We start from the raw sequence: 19,715 nt of genomic DNA, 5'->3' as shown, positions 1-19,715 counted from the left end.
TCATGAGGCAAGCTTAAGATGGTCTGGTCTTGTTTTATGTCAGCTAATTAAAACGCATTTTTATTCTTTTTTTTAGTTTAGGTTGACTTCACTGTAATAATTTTGGAAGTTAACCCCTTTTGTTTGTTTGTTTTTTAAGCATTATTCCGCACGACAGAGTGGTAACAAAATGTCCCTCCAATGTTCAGGCTGCAGTGCTTTAGTATAAAAAAATACAACATTTGGCATGACCACGAGCCAGAAAGTCATATAAACGTCATAACGAATGGAAGAGAGGAAATTTACAATATGTTCAGCTTCCAGGGTTGACATGAAGCTGTATATCTTTCACGAGCAAAATAACAGCTGTGAGGATTTGGGACCCACAGAGTTAAAAACATGGAGGGAGCGGAGAGCTCAAGAGCTGCCGTCACGTTCCTACGGCAACGCGCAGAAGCTTCCTCCCGGAGGATCATGGGAAGCAATTCTGGCTACTGAAGCGGAGGGAGTTTCGAAATATTTCGTGATTATATACGGTATAAATTCCAAATAGGTAAGTTATAATAACATTCTCACCATCGCTTAGTCTGAAGATAACCAGTGAATATAGCCAATGTACTTTAAATATTCAGGTTAGGCTTTTTAGGGACTTTGTCTCTGCGCACTAAACAGAACCAGCTAGGCTGCTAACGCTATTTTTTTCCATGTTAATCATACCGTTAACTACAGTAATATTTCCCCCCGTCTTTGTTGTTGTTGCTGTTGGTTTTAAGCAAAGTTCATTTTAGCTCACAATATAATGAATACATTTGCAGTGAGCACGTTATTTATCGTATCGTATCGCACAGAGATTTAAGAGTACGTCTAGAAAAATACACTGTCTGTGTTGCCGTTACAGTTTCCTGAATGCACAGTCACAAGGAAGCACTGATGCTGTCTTTCAAACATGGAGCTGAAGTTGGAAGTTGTTCTGTCATCCAGCATCAAACGGAAGAAACCATGGCCGCGCTTCTGCTGGCTTGGGCAGGTGAGGGGAATTCATTTTTACGAAAATACATTTCTATAAAAATACAAAATATGATTACAAGCATCTGTCCTTGCTCTTCAGGAGAAGGAATCTGTGTTTCTGTTGGATGACAAGAGGATCAGTGAAATTAACATGGTGTCTGGTCGTACCAAGAAGAGAACTCCTAAACTCCATCCTTTGCTCAACAATGTTGTGACAATGGCTTCATCGCAAAACGGTGAGCTTAGTATGTCAACTCGAAGCAAAAATAATGTATTTAGCTCTGATTATTGGCTAAGACATTTATCTTGTTCTTGGCTTTTGTTCCAGGTATGTGGCTTTGTGGTCTTTTGGTCTCTGGAGAAGTGTTTCTGTGGAACCGGGATAAAGATTTGTTGAAGACTGCTGCAGGAGTCCCAGAAGTAGTTCAGATAATTACTTCTTTTCAGGGTATGTATGTATTTTATAAAGACATCTAGAGGCAAAATAGTTTGACTTGTGTAGTATTTGAAAGTTTTCAATAAATTGAATAAATCAGTTGTGGGGCCTATATATGCATCACTTTAAATATCTTGTCTATACTGAACAAAGTATTGCTTTAACTTTGGAATATTTCCTTTTAATTTATCATTGCACTGCTTCATTGCACTGCATGAATATCTTAGTTTTACTTATCCTAACTATTCTAGCCACCTAACTTATTCTAACTAATTATTCTATTTGTATAGATTTCACACACACACACACACACACACACACACACACACACACACACACACATATATATATGTAGTGAACATCTGTAACAAAATTATCCGATCCAATATTTTCAAAGGGAATTCCACAAGGCTGTCCCTCCAGATTTCCAGTGATGGGACACGTGTGCTACTGGTGGCCATAACTGGGCAAGTTTTCCTGTGGGAATGTATAGACGTGAAGGATTTGACAGGATTGCGAGATGGTCCAGTCAAAGGACACTGGGCTCAGATAAAGTCCCTAGACGACACTATCCTGCCTTCTTCCCAAGACAAAGAAGCATCCCAGCACACGATTTTTGTTAAGACAGAGGTCTGGTTTCTAAACAGAATCCATATTTGTGCCATATTTAAGTCAACAAAAGCATTTTAAAGACCTCATTTCTCATTGTCTAGAGACCTTATATGTTTTTTTTGTCCTCCAAATACCTCAGGTTATGGGTGATAGCTGCTTATCCGCCTTTGTTTTCACATCTGGAAAGAAGCTTGTTATCACTTGCCTTAAGATTAAATGGAAAGAAGGTCACATGAAATCAGGGTAAGTGAACACATTACTGTAACAGTAAGACTCTCCTTGAGTAAATATAATTAGAAACATTTAAATATATAGTAAACATATAGAACTAAAAGGACTATTTTTTTTTTCCTTTTAGTTCTGTGGGATACAGGATACAGTGGGCCACTAAGACATATCCCATGTCTCGTCTCACTCCACCCTGCCAACCAGTGAAGTCCAGAGGAGCTTTGGTGCCAGCCTTCTCACCAGACGGCCAACTGTTAGCCATTGTTCTGAACCAGAGGAAACCTAAGGTGAGCATGTAGCTTCTTTCTTTTTTCACGTCTACATTTTTTTAGGTCCGTTGATCAGTAGAGACATAAATCAAAACGTGTGTTGCCTGTTGGAATTTAGGCTACACAGGTCCTCTTTGTGAGCATGCAGAATTTTGTCTCGATATCAAGTGGCCTCGGAGGATGTGGAAGTAAGAAAATGGAGATCCCCTCCAAATACATAAGGTCAGTGTGTACAAGTAAAAATTATTTGCACTGTGCGACAGTCATCCAGTTAAATTTGCGAGAAAACTTCTATTTAAGACTCATTACTAGATTGTACAGTATTTACAAGAAATAAACAGCATTGCATGATCCCTTTCCAGCATCCCAGGAAGAGAAATCAACTATATATGTACAAATGTGTCAAAATTGCCAAGAAGTGCAATCAAGACTGCCAGTACTACTAAATGGTGTGATGTATCACACAAGGCTCTCTGTGGTTGAAAGTATTTTGGGATCTCTGTTGGAATGATTGGTCCTCTTATCTCATCCCTGAGTCTGCTCCCGTGTGAGGTTTTCTCATGTTAAAATAGCATTATTTGTCATCTCTAAGTGTTTATGAAACGGGAGTTTATTTATAACATTATGTAGCCTTCACCATAATATGTAAAGTCACTTGTTAGGGATGATTTGGTGCTATATATGTAAAAATGAGCTGAAACTAATTGCATTTCTTCTCTTTCAGGTCCTATTGGGTGGGCAGTGTCAGTTGGTCCCCTGGAGGCCTTTTCTTCGCCTGTGTTTTGAAGCGAGGCTCTCTTCTTATGCTGGCTCGCCTTGGGGGTCTGCTCACTTTAACAAGCTCTGGTTGCAATGTCGACTTTGGACCTGCACACTTCCTACCCCTGCACCCTCTTGTCACTTACCGGTATACTTTATTTAAAGGCTGTCGTGCTTGTCACTTACTACTCCATTTGAGAAGTTGTTGATTGGTTTGAGCATATGTTCCCTTTCTTTATTTTGTTCTAATTTCTGTGCTGATATTATGTTTCTCTATGAAGTCCACCCATGTCTACAAGGAATGGGGAAGCCTCTTTGTCCAGCTCCAGTTTGTCTGTGCGGGACGTGATGAGACAGCGGTATTCTGTGACCTGGCATCCACGACTGTTGTATCTCATTGTGTCTGATGGTTACATGGCCACAGTGATGAGGGTGTTAGACAGGCCTTCTCCTGCCCTGTTACTAAAAACACTTCTGAAGGACACAAGAAAAGATCTTGAGAAGACCAGCCGAATGTTGGATGAATCACAGGTAATTAGCCCAGGACTTTTAGAAAATTATTAGTACTCTAAGCATTACAATTTACTTATATTTGTTATTTCTAGAGTCATGTAAAGGCATGGTTGGACACGGTATCCTGCTTGAATCTGGACCTCAGCCTGGATGTATTCAGTCCCACTAGTACATGTCGACCCAAGACCACAGGCTCTTTCATTTCAGCAGCCACAAATGGATCCACTTTGCCTCAATTTCTGCTGGACCAGCAGACACTGGGTGGCACAAAGGAGCTTCTTGAAAACATACAAGTCAGTCACATATTATTAGAGAGAAATTTCTTGTTTTAGTCTGGGTAACACTGATTTATAATGTGTCCTGACTGTTTTAATCTGCTGTTTGTGTGTGTGTGGCTTCCTAGGCTGTCTTTGAAGATGACTCTGATCTAGATGGACTTCCTGCCGGTTCTCATGTGGAGGATGGTGGTCGTTTGGAGTTTGCATCAATGTTTGACACGATCCATGCCCTAGAGACACACGCTGACACCGCATTTGTTACTGGCCAAGATTATGAAACTGACTCTGTTAAAATGGAGAGGGAGACTCTTCTTCACCGTAAACTTGGGAAGATCCAGAGTAGACTGTTGACTGCGTGGGCCTTTGGCATCTCTCTTGGAAATGCAGTGGAACACAGAGCTCCTCTGCTGAGGCGCACCCTCCACTTTGTGGTTCGATTTGCTGCTTTACTCCATTTGGTACCCAACTCTGTCATCCATACAGGAAGAATGAATACCTCGCCATTTACTTGCCTCTCACAGCTCATAAAGACCCTTTTTTCTTTCCTTTCCTGGGATACTGTTCACTCAGATGGGCCCAGCTGCTTAGGGCTGATGGTGGAGTTTACGAAACAGATAATATGCCTTATTCTAAACCCTCATCCTGACTCCAAACACATGAGCCAATGCCTTATATCATCTGAAAGTCTATCCAGAGTCATGCTTATATTGCAGCTTATCTGTGATTCTCTTGACCACACTTACTGCTTGCAGCAAGAATCTGACTGGCCCTCTATTGAGAAGCAATCTGCTTCACGTCCACCGCAGCTCTCGCCTTCAGATATATACCATGTGCCTCAGTTACAGGATGAGAAAGAGGAGAAATCAATTTTTGTACCTCAAGCTCAACCTGTTCCTCAGCGACCGTCCAGCAGGTTGGAACAGACTTTTTCTCTACATCAGTGATTATAAGCAAAGCTTAGCTTTAGCCACTAAATTTCATGTCGTCCCCTGAATATAAGGCTTTATCAAAGTCTTACAGAATTTGATTTTATTGTTTTTTGTTTGGGGCAGATTGTTGGGAGTGTGGCAGCTGGTGTACAGGGTCACCCAGCAGTATAAAGAAGAACTAAAAAGATTTAAAGGCTGTGATGGCTGGGACGAGGAAGATCAGCATTTGTCTGTCATCATGTCCCAGATTCAGACAGCACTGCAGGGTATTGGAGAAAGACTAGAAGAGGGCACTGCACTGCTGAGTTATCCAGGTATGGAGCAGGATGGATAACTACAGTATTTTTTCAAACGTAACTCTGATGCCAGATACAGAAAGTGAAAAAACCCAAAAAGAAACAAAAAGTTATTTTTTTAACCAAATATAACAGTTACGCTTTATGCATTAAAAGACAAAATAAGCAGTCACAGAAGTAGTGCATCTTTTGTGGGTGTTTAACTAAAAGTTTGTCCTTTGTTGCACTAGGTGAACATCTTTTCCTGTGTGGCTTATACCCGGAAAGTGCAGATGTGTGGCGGTTACAGATTTGTCAAGAGAGTGACAAAAGTAAGAACAAGTATATTTCAGGTTTTACATTAGACTGCATAGTCACAGTCAGTTTAAAATAGTCATTATATGCCTCTCTTGTTAGGTTGTGATCGTAGTGTCTTTCAGCAGACACGGCTTTGTCTGGCTCTCCTGTATAGTCTGCTATCACAGTACCAACTAAAAGAAGCACAGCAGCTGGGGGACCACATGTCTCAGCTGATACTGTACAGGGCTCGACAGGAGAAGGACAGCGTGACCTCCAAAACCTCATCTTTGAGTAAGTTTCCAGAATCAAGATGTTAAGTAATTAAAGCCATTGTTGGAAACTTACTAATAAATCCTTTGCAGTTAGGCTTGTTTGTTTTTAACAGGGATAGTGCTCATTATTTAACAATGGAAATGTGATATTTGGAGGCAAAAGATCAGTTCACTAGATTAGAAAATCCAAGAACAGAACAGAGGAAACGTCGCAAAATGTGCTGCTAAACTGTTGTAATGCAAGCAATTACAACAAATGGTTTTAAACAACAGATGACCCAGAAGAGACATTATCTGATAAACAGACCAAAGGAAAATGAGGAAAAACAAGGCAGTAACTATATGTGATAGCAGGTCTTATTACATTTAACAAAGTTTTAGGGCAGTAGTGTACTTTTTTGTTCTTGATGTGATCTATCACACAGTTACTGCAGATTGTTCTGTGACCATATTCTGCTGCATGCAGTACATCATTTTATATTACCTCACGCTTTAAAGCATGCAGGGTGCACATAAAAAGAGTCATTAGCATGAAATACTTTGATTCGACATTCACATACATCTCTCTGTCTACAAGACCAGGCTTTAAAAGCTGCTTTAAAGCAGAGTTTACTGTCTGCCTTTATGTCTCATAGATAGGCAGTAGGTTACAGTCTCTCAGAATAACTTTAAAAAGCACAATTTGACCACAGTGGAAATCAAATGTGTTTATATGAGTTCTATATGAAAACCAGCTGCCAGCTGGAGAAATAGAAGGGTGGCAAGACAGGAAAATTGAACACATTTTCAGACTGTTTCTCTATAAAGACATTGATAGTGTTACTGTACACATGAAGTTTCATGAAAACTTTATTTTCATACATTTCTGAGGGGAGTATTAATGTCAGATAATAGTGGGAAAACTGATTTCATCTGACTATCTGACATATAGTTTAGACAAACCATAATTCTAATTTACTAGTTATATGCAGAGATCAAGTAACCAAATCACTGTAAATAGAAGATGTTATTTATTATCTCTGCCTTTACACCCTGCAGTAGATTCTCTTCCTTGCCCATGGCTCCCGATGGACCTTCACAATGACGCTGCCTTTGCGGTGGTTCAGACACTGGGGAGATTCATGGCCTCTTACTTCACCAACCAGCCGCTCTTCATCCTGCCCCCTCACAATGTCGCAGTTCTGCCTCCACTACATCTACCTCATGGTGTGTTGACAACTTACTCATCAGTTAAAAATGTATTATGATTTATTCATAACATGTATTGTTGTATCATTTGGTAATATGTCTTTCCTCAGCCCCTAGTGTTGAGCGTGTGGTGTCGTTGTGCCAAGAGGGGGTGGCTCGTGCAGTTCGACAGCAGCATCTTTCAGAAGTATGGACTGTGGACTATGCTCAGGACCTGCTCCTGATAGGGGGTCTACTTCCTGAGTCTGTTTGGTTAGCTTATCATCTGGGGGACTGGAAAACAGCAGTGTCTCTGAGCCTGGCGTACACCAGTTACTGCACCAACCATTTTGACTTCACTCGGTCAGTTTGAAAACGTATAACAAGCAGGCTGATGTTTTTAGAATATCATATATTAAACTGCATAAGCGGAAGAGGATGGATGGATGGATGGACTTCAATATTTGTGTATTTTTTTTTCCCTGTGACATGTTTTATGACAGGCTCAGGAGGAGAGAGCTCCACCTGCCAGCAGTTTTAGAACCAGAAAGCATTTTTCAGGCTGAGTTGGAGTCTTTTCTGGGCAACAAGACTGCCTCCCAAGATTGCATTGATAAAGATGCTGACAAGAGCTTATCAGGTTAGTGAGACCTGACTTCTATGAGATGATCCCAGTGCACATGAAACCTTTTAACCTTGCTATCTGTGCTATTGTTTTGTCTTTGCGTGGTTGTTTTTTAAGATCCTTTGGAAGGAGAAGACTGGGACTTGTTACAGATCTCCATACAGGAGATTCTGAAAGCTTCAGTCATTGCAGGACTGAATGTTTTATCTTCACCTTTGTCTGCCTTACTGGACAAAGCCAAAGAACTGTGTTCTTCCCTACCTACCTTGGTGCCCAGTGGACTGTATCTTCCCTCCCCACCTCTCTACTGTCCACAGCCTTCTCCCAACACACAGGTGCATTAATAGAAGATCAGTGTTTACATATGGTACATTCACAGGATAATTGTCTACTAAATGTTGTGCGTGTGTCTCATGATTAGGATCAAATAGGGACAGAGGGGCAGTTTGCAGAAATCACATGTCGACACAAAGTCTCTATGGATCTTCAAAGATTAGTGTTGCTCCTAAGATCTGGCCGGTGTTGCCGTCCTGCTGCTCAGTGGTACATCAGCTCTCTGCGCCGTGCCAGACACCTGCTACACAAGGTATTTCTTTGCTTAAGGAAGGGCTTAAAATGCTGCTAAAAGAAGTGGGATATTCTAGTTTGAATGAATGATTTAGATAATTAAAAAAAAAACCCCAAAATTTCTTGTTTACAATTTTGTATTACGAGTGTGTTCTAAAAGACACATGAAAATGCTTTTTGTCTCACTGCCTACCCTTTTCTTTTTTTAATAGATCTTCATTGGTTTGTTATGCATATGGACAAAATAATGTGGTCGATCATGTCCTGTGGAATAGGTGGTGGTAAACATTTTCCTATCTTTAATCAGATCAAGAAGAAGTATTCTTATCGATCCGCTGCTGAAGAGGAAAAGGCTTTCCCGGATGGATTGATGAAGTTCATCACTCGTAGTGGTTTTTTCAGAAGGGGGCCGAATAATGATGGTCACCTGGACTCTGACATCATTCAGACTATGAGTAAGATGCTGCTTACTGTAAATTGTGGATATAATTGGTGATGATCTAGTTTCAGGTGATATGTATTAACCATATTTCTGCTATAAAGTTGTTTTCAGGGAGCTGTGTGCTCTATGCTGGATGCTTCATGTCAGAGACCAGCTCTCAATATGTTGCAGGAGGTATCAGGCTGCCAGAGAGCATGTTACAGATGAAAAGGTAAATTTTTTTTGAGTGTGAATGTGCAATTTATTCTTTATTCTTTAGCCACTGATGCCTTCTAAATGCTCCTGTATATTTATGCTCCTTAGTTTTCTGGAGATTCTGAAGTGAATTCCGCCTGTGTTGATGCTCTCCTTTGGGCCTGTCGACTTCTGCCTTTCTCACGCTTCCTTAGTGCTGATGAAATTCTTCAAGACATACTGCTCAGCCTCATGTCTGAACTACCTCCTGTGTCTCTGGTGACAATCCCTTGTCTAATTATACATGGTATCTTATGATGAAAGACACTCTAGTGACTACATTTTTCATTCTTTGGATTGTCTTCTTTTTTCTTAGGTTGCAGACACACTTGTAAAAGCCTTCCCAGAGGAGAAAGAGTCTGTCAGAGTCCCTTTGAGAGAAAAGTATAACTCGCTGTTGGAGAGGCTGAGGCAGTGCAATGTGCTTGGTACAGACCCCACTTTTTGTTTGCAAGTTGCTTTGAAGTGCTGTGCAATACTTAAATAAATTAATAGCTTTTGGCTTTAATCCTTCTTTTAAAATTTTAAATGCATAGAAGGCAGTGAAAGCCTTCATCTTATATTTTAAAAGGCCAGATGTGATGCCCGTATAATAACTTATTATGGTCTTTAAAACAAGTCATAATAGTAGTGTTTGAGCTTTGATTTCTGTGGAAAACACGTGATCACTGGATGCTGATTCTCTGTGCAATATCTGATTCCTAGATGGGAAAAAAGAAGAAGGCAACGAGCTCATGGTGATTCTCATTCAAGACAAACACAGGCAAAGGAGGAAACATCTGGCACGACTAGAAAGGCACTTGGCTCCCCCTGTGCTCAATCTGTGGGAGAAAGAGGATGAAGAGGAGGATGATCAGGAACATGGGATGACTATGTTAGGGCAGCTGTCATTGGGTACAAGTCTGAGTACCAGCACCATAACTGACTGTGGGTTCCCATCAATGCGAATTGATGGAGACACAACAGATGATACATCTGGGGCAGTCTCTCCTGAACAGTATTCTAGAGCTATGACCAGGTAGGCAGTGTGAAATACTATCACTGCCATTATTCTGTGGTGTTGTGTGTCTTATTTGTATCTTATTTTGCATTATGTGATTGTTTCAGAGTCAAAAGAAAGGAGAAAGAAAGAGAAAATGAAAAGAAGACTGCTGTTAAGATTGAAAGCGTAATTCAAGAGGAGAGTAACCAAGGCAGTGCCAAGAAAATAAAGGAGCCCTCCCCACCAGTGGTTGGGACCTGGGAGTTTGAGCTGGAGGATGAGGAGTACTTGAGTTTCCTGGAGCTATTCCTCAGCTACGTGCTAGAGAAGGATAGTACCGATGGTGGGGACTCGAGCAGTGAACTACCTTTGTTTAAGGGCTACTGCTCTGAGCTGAGGAAGAAGGAGTTGCATTCTCTCACCTTTGACGTGCTCACCACCATACATCGTCGTCAAAGAGATGGGCTTAATCCAGCAAGAAAACACCCAGGCCATGATCCACCTGTATTCAGAGCTGGTTATTGCTACAGACCTGTAAAACATGGCACAACACCTGAACTGCAAACTTCCTCTGTCTGGAATGAAACCCCCATAACCAGGTCTAACCCTTCTGCCAGTTCTCATCCTGGACTGAGAATAGGGCAGCAAAAAGGTTTGTTTGGCCTCCGACAGCAAAGCAGTGTGCCTTTAGACCAAAGAGTGATGGGAGGGCTCTCTGGTAGTGAAAGTAGGCCTATTCAAAGTGCCTTAACCACTGCACAGCACTCAGATAACATATTTAGTCCTTCAGTGTCTGTGGAAGCTGTAACTGAATTGCAGCAGGGCTTGGATACTCAATTGGAATCTAAGTTTCCAGAACTGGGCAGGCTGCTGGAGTGGATGGTTCGCTGGGCTGACAAAAGGGCGCTAATGGGGCATCATGGTAGACTAAAGAAAGATAAAGGAGGAAAAGTTGGACAAAGAGCAGATGAAGGTGTAGTGATTCGTGTCAAAGCCTCAGCACCTGCCATCCTTACTTCCCTCAATTTGCTGGAGCGCAGGTACACCGCTCAACTTGGGATGGACTGCTTTAGCGCCCACTTCCGAGTCCCAGAAATGGAATGGACAGTAGCCCCTGTGCTGCAGTCTGAGGTGGAAAGTAAGCTAGAAAGAGAGAGCAGTGTTGACACAGGCTACCCCGGATCAGCTAACACCCCTGTCACTGGTCTAGATCACATCCTACAGCAAGGAGAACTATCCATGTGAGTGCCCAATATTTTATTTACAGTCATAAATTTCTATATTAAACAAACTAGACTGACACACATTCAGAGGATGTCTTTATCGAGCCAGTATGTACTTGCCAGTCAGTTTATTTTGGATTATAGGTGGCCAAATGAAATCTAGTCTTTGATAGATAAGTCTTGATCAGTTTATAAAACTGGGTTGTGTTTAGTTATTGCCTCCTGTCTTACTTTTTCCTACATGTTGCTGTTCTGTTGGTCCTCTGTGCCATTTAGCTGCCTCTCCAGTGAGTCGTTCTTATTTTCTTCCTTGCAGTGGTTCTCATATAGATGAACCAGAAGAGCTGAAGAGTCACCAGAGTCCTCTCCCTGCTGTCCAGAATCAGCTGACTTTTGATGCACTACACAGACCGTCAAGTCCAATACAGCCATCTCTCGATGACTTAGATGTTACACCTGAAAAAGACTGTATGATGCTATGTTATACTGCAACATGAAGGCTGCCATAACACAGTTTTTTGTTAGTTTGTTTTTTTTTAAAGAGAAAATACTAATTGATTTATATTATATTTCTAGGCAAACACAGTGACAGTGAGGGCTTGGATGTGTTGTCTTCTGGTTCCAGTGGAAAAAGCTTCACACCTGACACAGTTAGTATTCTCTGTTAGCATTCCCAGTATTCATCTCTATCATCGTGACTGTCAAAGACAATATGATTGTTGTTGTTTTTTTCGTTTTCAGAGTTTAAATCTTGCAGACCTAGACTGCTCAGAAAAAGCTGGTAATATGTCCAGTTCCACCTCTGTGTAAGTTATTATACCTATATATAATGGTGACACTGTTTTCTCAGAGGAGAACATTTAATTTGTTCAGTAATGCATGATTCTCAGACTTTTCTAAAATTTATTTGTATCTCTGCAAATCTAAGCATGCAAAATTATTGGTGAAATTTCCTGTACAGTCATGCTGGAAGCGTACAAGAACCTCCACACCCAGAGCCTCCTGCTCCTTCCATTATACAGTCTGAGGCTACAGTCCAGGCAGAAACTTCTGATTCAGCTGGCATGCCACCCCCCAAACCATCTGTAGCTCCTTCAAACTTTCATCCACAAAGCTCCACAGCTAGTGGAGCCACTGCATATTCTCCAAACTCCAATCAGCCGTCAACCACCCACATTCCACCAATGAGAGAACGTCTGGGTGAAGACTTATTCAGGCTGGTTCAGGTAAAAATGGGACCAACCAAAAGGGAAGGATTGGATTCAAAAGATTAACACTGAACTGAGCATATTTGTCCTTTCATTGCAGCATATCAACTACATGAGTCTGAGAGAGGTTTTGGGAGTTACATTTGCCAACCTACAACTTGCCCAGCAGAGTGCTTCTTTGACCCACCCAGACATGAATTCCTCAGACCCTAATGTGCCATCATCTTCCACTACCAGGTTCGTTCCTGAACCAAGCGCCTTACCCAATCAAGCTACCGTCTCTGTGCCACATCCAGTACAGGCATATTCAGGATCCAAGAATACCCAGTTCATTCACACCCATACATGCAGACCTCCAGACCAGCCTGCCAATCAACAGACACAGACAAAAGCTCTGCTGTCTAGTACAACCAGTGTAAATTTTCAGGTAAGATAAGATAAGATAAACCATTATATTTATTTATCCTAAAAACAGAGAAATTCCTTAATTTTAGAAACATTTTAATAGATTGCTTTTCTGTGTGAATAATGCTTGCAACACAGTGAAACCAAGTTTGAAATAAGTCCTTGTTTCTTCAGGAAATGCAGCCACTGTCCGTCCAGGCGGACTCGGCAGACGTTCAGCTGTTTGAGAGCAGGAAGTTAATCCCCTCCTCTGAGGGCCTTCTCACCACCACAGACACTGTTCACAGCAATCCTGTGTTGCAGCCTTGTAATGGTAGCAACCAAAATGACTCTGTTCCACAGGTTTTGGGCCTGAAGTTACCCCAGCAGAATGCCCCGCAGTGTTTTCTGGCCCAAAACCCCCAAGCATTGCACACTTTAAATCCTGCAACCTCAAAATTTGATCAGAAAAAGTTTAAGCACAGTGACCAAACCACCTTAAAGAAAGCAGACGGGTCTTCAGTTCCAAAAAGACAGCTGAATTTTAATCCTCCACACAATCCTACTCCCAGAAACTCTCAAAATCAGATTTGGCCATCGGAGCAGTCCAGAGGTCAAGAGTTCTCCCTACTCCCTCCCGCTTTTCCAGCTCACACACCTGCAGCACTGCAGGGCCTTCGCCTTCTGCATGTACAGTCTGTTTCTTTAAGCAACATCACCTTCCCCAGATTGCCTTCTTCTCCCAGACATCCTCCTTTGATTGTAGCTCCAATTAGAGAAGCACCTGCGATCAAGCTTCTGCATATTAAATCTGAACCAAAAATGGTAAGCAGTGCTTCACAAACGTCCTGATTTTCACATTTGGTACCACTGTATCTTGTGTTATAGCTTATTGATGGATGCCTGTCCCACAGAAGTTACCCTTGGAGACTGCTTCAACCCATGTAACTCGTCTCTTTTCCATGGAAGATTTGACTAACTTGGTGAAGAGAAACCCGAATGCTGAAGAGGCTCGGCTGCAGTTACTTAGAGTAGACCCATCTGCTGAAACAACTAGAAGAGACCTCACTTCTTCCACCTCTATCTCCAGCAAGAGGCAAACACATAATAGTTTTATATTAAGTGGTTTCCCCCTTTTTTTGGTCACTATTTTACTTCTATATCATTTTGTGTCATTTCTAGGCTGAAGAGGAGAGAGGGGAAGGCCAGAAAAACTGAGGTCACGTTCAGACCAAATGACTCTATCATTCCTACACATGAGGTAGAATGATATTAATTCCAAAAAATTTTTTGTGCTTAATAGATATTAAGTTACAACACACTCACCATATGTTTGCTTCATTATTATGTTTTTACGTATGTTTATATATTTAGCCAGCTGAACTTCCTGTGAGTGAAGAGCCTGCAGCTGCCAAAGACATTATCCCTGAACAGGATATTCCCATTCTTCCTGGTTGGTCTTAAATGCACAACACTCGATATTTACAGCGATAAACACACATTGCATTCTTTACTGTATGTTAGTAGGTTTTGGTACTGTTGATTTTCCAGTTTCAGAATATTAAAGCACCTCTGTAGATGCCAGGAGCCACAAAATGTATGCTTTCTTTTTGAAATCGCGGAGAAGTAATACTGTTTTAAAAATCTCTTCTGAACTAGCAGTAATTATTCAGACTCTTTAAAAATTTCCTCAGAAATAAGAACAAGGAGATAAGGACATTCTTGATGAGACAATATCATATATTATGTCCCATTTGCAGTTCTATTGATCTACTTCTTGTTAACTCCTAGAATCTTTTGACTCTTCACTGACTGGTCAGAGATTATTGGACAGAGTTATGTCCACTTCAGCTGAGCTCCATGTCTTTGCTTCCACATGTAAACGGCCCCCAGAGTGCCATGATGCTTCCACTAACACAGATCCAGGTGAGTTAAAGTTAAAGTGTAGATGCAATGGTTTTACATGGTTGTAAAGTTACTACACAGCTTACATTTTTATTCATAAGAAATAATTAGCATAAACAGTTAAAGAAAAACTTGAATTATAGCTATAAATCTTAGCATTTATTCTTCTTCTTTCAGGTTATACTCCCAAGCTTGTGGATAAAGCTGTATCTGTCCAGGCTGGCAGCCCTAAATGTAAGTCTCTTTGAATTTGCAGGGTCAGTGATAACAGTCTGATTATTTATTTATTATATGATACAACTGAGAATATCTGTGTGTGTGTATGTTTGTGTTCTCCACCTAGCAAAAAATTCTGGGGATTTCCGGGTGTGCAGTGAAGTCACTATTCAGAACACCAAGGAGCCAAGACAGGAGGAAGAGAAAGTTTTGGTAAGATCCTTGGAATACATGCTGGATTCACCAAATAAAGGAGCATTACAATTTTTAGCTACAGTAAATTGTGCTTTTGGATTGTACAGCTATATTTGAATACATCAGTATATTTTTTAACCTGCTGTTTCATGTCAAAATAGCTGCTGTGAAAGAAGGGTCTGTTATTACCTGGATGCACTGAATATATTCAGCATAGATGCTCCTTTAACGCCTGTCATATAATCAATAAATAAAAGTATGCAGGTCTTTTCATGCAGTCACTATAATGTATTAAGTTCATATGATTTATGCACACTTTTACCCCTTTTATTATATTTCATCAGGAGGTTGCTTAAAGTATCTTTTTTTGTTTGTTTGTTTGTTTTTTCAGGATGTGGGCAGCCGCCAGTTCATAAGTGTCTTAGATCTAGAGGAAAGGAGGCACCGTCAGGATCTTCCATTCATCCACCCTTCTTCACCTACATCTGCTCAGCTTCATGTTCTTGCAACCTCTGTTATCAGGGGTGATGATGTCGGTGCCGTTCCGCAACCGTCACTCACAATTCCAGAGAATCTCCTGAAACCCACGACTCAACCAGGTCTTTATAAGTTTTATAGAGTTCTGTCTACTGAAAATTGTCGTGCCACTGTTAAAGCACACCACTGCTATTCTTCCAAATATCTTTGTATATTTTAGATATTCCCGAGGAGTCCCCTTCAGTCAGCCACATTGAACCCAGCAGGGTTTCCGAGAGAAACACTCCACTAAACAGCGAGACGGTTGATTTGTCTGACTCTGAGATCCTTCAGGCTATAAAGACCCAGAGCTCTGAACCACCCAGAGTCTCCTCTTCATCTCCTATAGTCAGGTTCTCCTCTTGCCTCTCAGAGCTGGATTCCAAGTTGGCTGCTCTACAGAACATTGCAGATCATTTGGAGAAGGACTTCTCAAACTCCAGGATGGTAGAAAATGTTTTGTACTTATACTACTTGTATTTTTAATGTCACCCAAGTTTACAAATTGAATTCTACAGCTGACATGCTTATGTTATAGGTAATTTCTTGGTTATTCTGTTGTGTCTTCGTGTAGCTGGTTAACACTATTGAAAAGCTCAAGCCAGAGAAGGTCCCTTATGTGAAGACGACCACAGCAGTAAAGAAAACTGTCAGACTCGCTGTCCCTAAGAAAGGTGCTTCCTAAAATGTATTCATCTGTAGTGAAATCATCTGCATTATTAGTTCATCTCAAAAAATGAGTTACAGTATATAATGAAAACGTTATTTTTGTAATATATTTAAAATATAAGATATTACATTGTGTGTCATTGTTTCTTACATAATTGTTTTAATTCTGTTCAAATGCTGATATCAGTTATATATTGTCTAACAGCATGGGCGCCTGATGTGGACATTTTACCTGAACTGAGTGAATCCCAAGAAGATGATGAAAGTCAAGAAGAGGAGTTTGTGTTTGATTCCAGTCCTGAAAGAACAACGTCTTTTCATTATTCCACTTCTCCTCACGGTCACAGAGCTGGTCTGTCCCACCTAAACAGCCCACCAAGTAATCGCGCAATTAATTAAAAAAAAAAAAACATCACTAATGACAACAAATATATTTAACAGCAGGCTGATTTATAATAACACTTACTAGCTGTCTCACCAAAATTAGCTGAACTTGGGTATAATAATGTTTATTTTTCTCTAATAGAGGACTACTGTACCATTTGACCTGATTGTGAATCTGTCTTTATAGATGGAGGACATGCTGTACTAGCATACGTGGTTATTTAAGTCATAATTCTTGTATGTTTTATCTACAGGAATGGAAGCTCAGTTAAATGAAACATTCAGGATATCTCATGTGTAAGTTGAAGTTGGTGTACTGATCTTATAACTTATCATTTCTGCTGTTGATTTGCTTGCCTGTTTTCCCATTTCTCTTGAATATTAAAATATTCTGCCCTCTACCTGTCAATGTCTAGATCAGCAGATGAGAATCTGGGTCAGACTGAGCTATCCGATACAGCAGAAATCTTAGACGAGTTGATAAGAGAAGGCTATTTATCTCAGACTGACTTGGATTTGTCCACCTCACAGACTCCACACCGTAGCAGGTATAGTGACTACTAAAAATGAGTGCTGCTCAAATGGTGACTTAAACAAGTGTGATTTTTCTCTGAGCTGTTAAATATGTCCCACGGCAGGCAGGACCAACTGCAGAGTAGCTCCATGTCGCAGAATCGTGCAGAGGATGAGAGAAGAGAGCTGAGGATGTGGATGAGAAGAAGACAGAGGGAAAGACTGGCTGCTTATCAAAAACACAGAGAGACCCTGAGAGAGAGGGAGCACAAACCTTTCTCTTCTTCAGCAGCAGTGGTGAGATTCAGTCGCCTTTTCATTGGGGTTTCTATCACATGCTGTGTATTTTGAAATATCCCATTCACTTTGTTACTTTTTTGTTCTCTTCAGTATTCAGCAACCAAAAATAGAACGACCAGTTCGAGAAGCAGAGAGAAAAAAGAAAAGTATGTATTTTATTTACTTAATCGTTGGCTTAAAGAAATGCGTCTGCCTGTGCAAACCTATTTCTCTTGATTTATTAGGGCCCTGCTTCTTGAGCAGTACAACAAGAGGACCCATGAGGCTTTTTCTTTGGTCAGTGACTTTCTTGCCTCTCCTGCATCCACATTAAGCTCGTCAAGGCCTGAAGGACCTCAGGTGGCCTCCGCCACACACTCTTCCTTTGCTCCTCCCTCAGGCAGCACTCACAGGTATCGTCTGTGACAGTAATTCGACCAGGAACCAGACTCATTAAAGAATAATTGTTCCCACGAATCTTCTAAGAATGTTGAACACGTTCCTTGTTAACTTTTTTTTTAAAGATTATATACAGTGACAAGGAAAACTATGTGAACCCATGGACTTTATTTTCAGAAGGTCCAAAGCCTAAGTAGAATAAGGCTGCTTCTGTTATGATGCCATGAATTTATCATCATCATACGAGTGCATTAACAGTTCATCTATAGAAGTGCACCAAGGTTGTTCTCTCATTTGCTTCTGTGTCTTCGTGCCAGGATGTTGAGGTCAGGGCTGTCGACTACCTCTGTCGTATATTCAGAGACACTTTGTTGAAAACAAACTCTTGTGTTTCAGCTATAAGCAGTCACCAGCATTATAGCTGAAATGCATTTGTCATCCTCATCAATAAATAATAGTTGGTGTAATTATCGGTGAGAGCTGTTATTCTAGTTGTTTTGACATTTATTAAGAGATGAGTGCACAGTTACCTTTTGTGGCCTTTTTTCTAGTTACAGAATGAATTCAAAACTTTTGCAGAGTATCCAAGACGTGTACCTACAGAGACGGTGTATTAAAAAAATAAACAAAAAAAGAATTGAGGCTTTATATAGTAATGGAGTTAATTTCTCTGTCCTAGAGTTTACAGCGATATCAATAATAAAAGAAGTCTGAAACCCCAGTCAGGACAAACCCCAGCCAGCCTTCGCCCACAGTTTGCTGAAGTGCAGGTACGGCCTTCTGACGATTACCACAGGAGACTGGGACTACACCGACCAGGTACTGTAATGAAATATATTGGTATTAAATGGATGCTTAAACTGTAAAAAAGAAAAATGTTTAGGTTGTGTGATTAATTTTTATTTATTTGTTTATTTATTTGTTTCAGTGACCTTTTTGCCAAAGGACCGCTTGTCTCAGGTGACTAAACGTGGTATGCTCAAGAGCCCAAGTAAACTTCCTGCAGCGAGCCACAGTAAGGAACAGCATGATTGGTACCAGAGAAAGACGGAAGTGAACAGAAGTTCTTCAGAAGGAACTGCAGTAAGAAGAGGGATCCTGAGGGAGCAGACAAGGCCGGAAGAACGAGAAGAGATGGACCGATCAGGGTTCGATAGGCTGCAGGAGGAGTTGCAGTCTAACATAGTAAGAACCTCACTCAATGCCACCTATTTTCCAGATGCTATAGATGGAAAATAAACTCTGAGTCACTCTTATGATCACTCAGTGCTTGAATTAAAAACTGTAATTGCTAATTAGTTTAAGTAAACCAAACAGCAATTTTAATGTTTCTGTGTAACTAAAGGGAAAACAGATGATGTGATTTTGTGTTAAAATGTATTTTTATTTGAATATTTTCTCAGGCTTTGGCAGGGCTTTTGGATGAGCATGGTGATGCTTCCAGATCAGAGATGGAGTGGCTGGATAATCTCTCTGAGAGTGGAAGCAGCAACCTGAGCAAAATAGACTGGGAAGCTATTGAGAGGATGGCGGCTGGAGAGGAAGTCTGAGTGTCTCCAGGAAAACAAAAATGGTGCCATGTAGACACTTAAATAGCTTAAAATATTGCTGGAAAAATGAAATGTGCTGCATTTGTATGTACCTATTGCATATACTGTAAATCCAAAGTGTTTTTAACTGTGATGAAAATAATAAATAAGTAATAATAATAAAACAATAAATTACATATGATGTAATCAGTTTTGTAGCATAATAGGCTTGTGTCATTTTTGTGTATGTGTGAAACTTTCTACATTTGTACTTTTTTGTACATACTTCACTTCCTTAATAATAAATATTTTGAGGCCGTTCTTCTCTCCTTTGCTCAACTTCCATTTATAGTGTTATGTTCATGTCTGCGATCCTCTCTAATTCAACCACTTTGAAGGGTTTTTGAACGGCCTGTTTAA

At 40.6% G+C, this 19,715-nt stretch overlaps 1 protein-coding gene across 1 annotated transcript; it reads left to right on the top strand.

The window, feature by feature from the left end:
* The first annotated feature begins 444 nt into the window (after nucleotides 1-444).
* cplane1 (ciliogenesis and planar polarity effector 1) lies at nucleotides 445-19,582 on the top strand. The gene is made up of 50 exons (XM_063478534.1): nucleotides 445-532; nucleotides 878-1,006; nucleotides 1,088-1,223; nucleotides 1,316-1,435; nucleotides 1,821-2,053; nucleotides 2,175-2,278; nucleotides 2,394-2,550; nucleotides 2,651-2,754; nucleotides 3,257-3,439; nucleotides 3,573-3,822; nucleotides 3,897-4,097; nucleotides 4,208-4,995; nucleotides 5,135-5,325; nucleotides 5,538-5,618; nucleotides 5,704-5,877; nucleotides 6,897-7,064; nucleotides 7,157-7,388; nucleotides 7,529-7,665; nucleotides 7,768-7,985; nucleotides 8,072-8,236; nucleotides 8,525-8,672; nucleotides 8,761-8,870; nucleotides 8,963-9,112; nucleotides 9,210-9,321; nucleotides 9,599-9,911; nucleotides 10,001-11,116; nucleotides 11,415-11,566; nucleotides 11,675-11,748; nucleotides 11,840-11,904; nucleotides 12,060-12,324; nucleotides 12,407-12,733; nucleotides 12,886-13,515; nucleotides 13,605-13,786; nucleotides 13,873-13,951; nucleotides 14,065-14,143; nucleotides 14,482-14,616; nucleotides 14,773-14,829; nucleotides 14,939-15,024; nucleotides 15,398-15,605; nucleotides 15,704-15,969; nucleotides 16,097-16,196; nucleotides 16,397-16,570; nucleotides 16,830-16,872; nucleotides 16,992-17,123; nucleotides 17,214-17,385; nucleotides 17,479-17,534; nucleotides 17,613-17,780; nucleotides 18,446-18,585; nucleotides 18,695-18,951; nucleotides 19,170-19,582. Exons 2-50 carry the CDS (start codon nucleotides 926-928, stop codon nucleotides 19,314-19,316), a joined length of 9,666 nt encoding a protein of 3,221 aa, XP_063334604.1. The 5' UTR covers nucleotides 445-532; nucleotides 878-925; the 3' UTR covers nucleotides 19,317-19,582.
* The last annotated feature ends 133 nt before the right edge of the window (nucleotides 19,583-19,715 follow it).

This window comes from Pelmatolapia mariae, linkage group LG7 (assembly GCF_036321145.2).
Source record: "Pelmatolapia mariae isolate MD_Pm_ZW linkage group LG7, Pm_UMD_F_2, whole genome shotgun sequence".
Taxonomy (NCBI): domain Eukaryota; kingdom Metazoa; phylum Chordata; class Actinopteri; order Cichliformes; family Cichlidae; genus Pelmatolapia; species Pelmatolapia mariae.
This window is presented reverse-complemented; position numbering and strand designations above follow the sequence as displayed.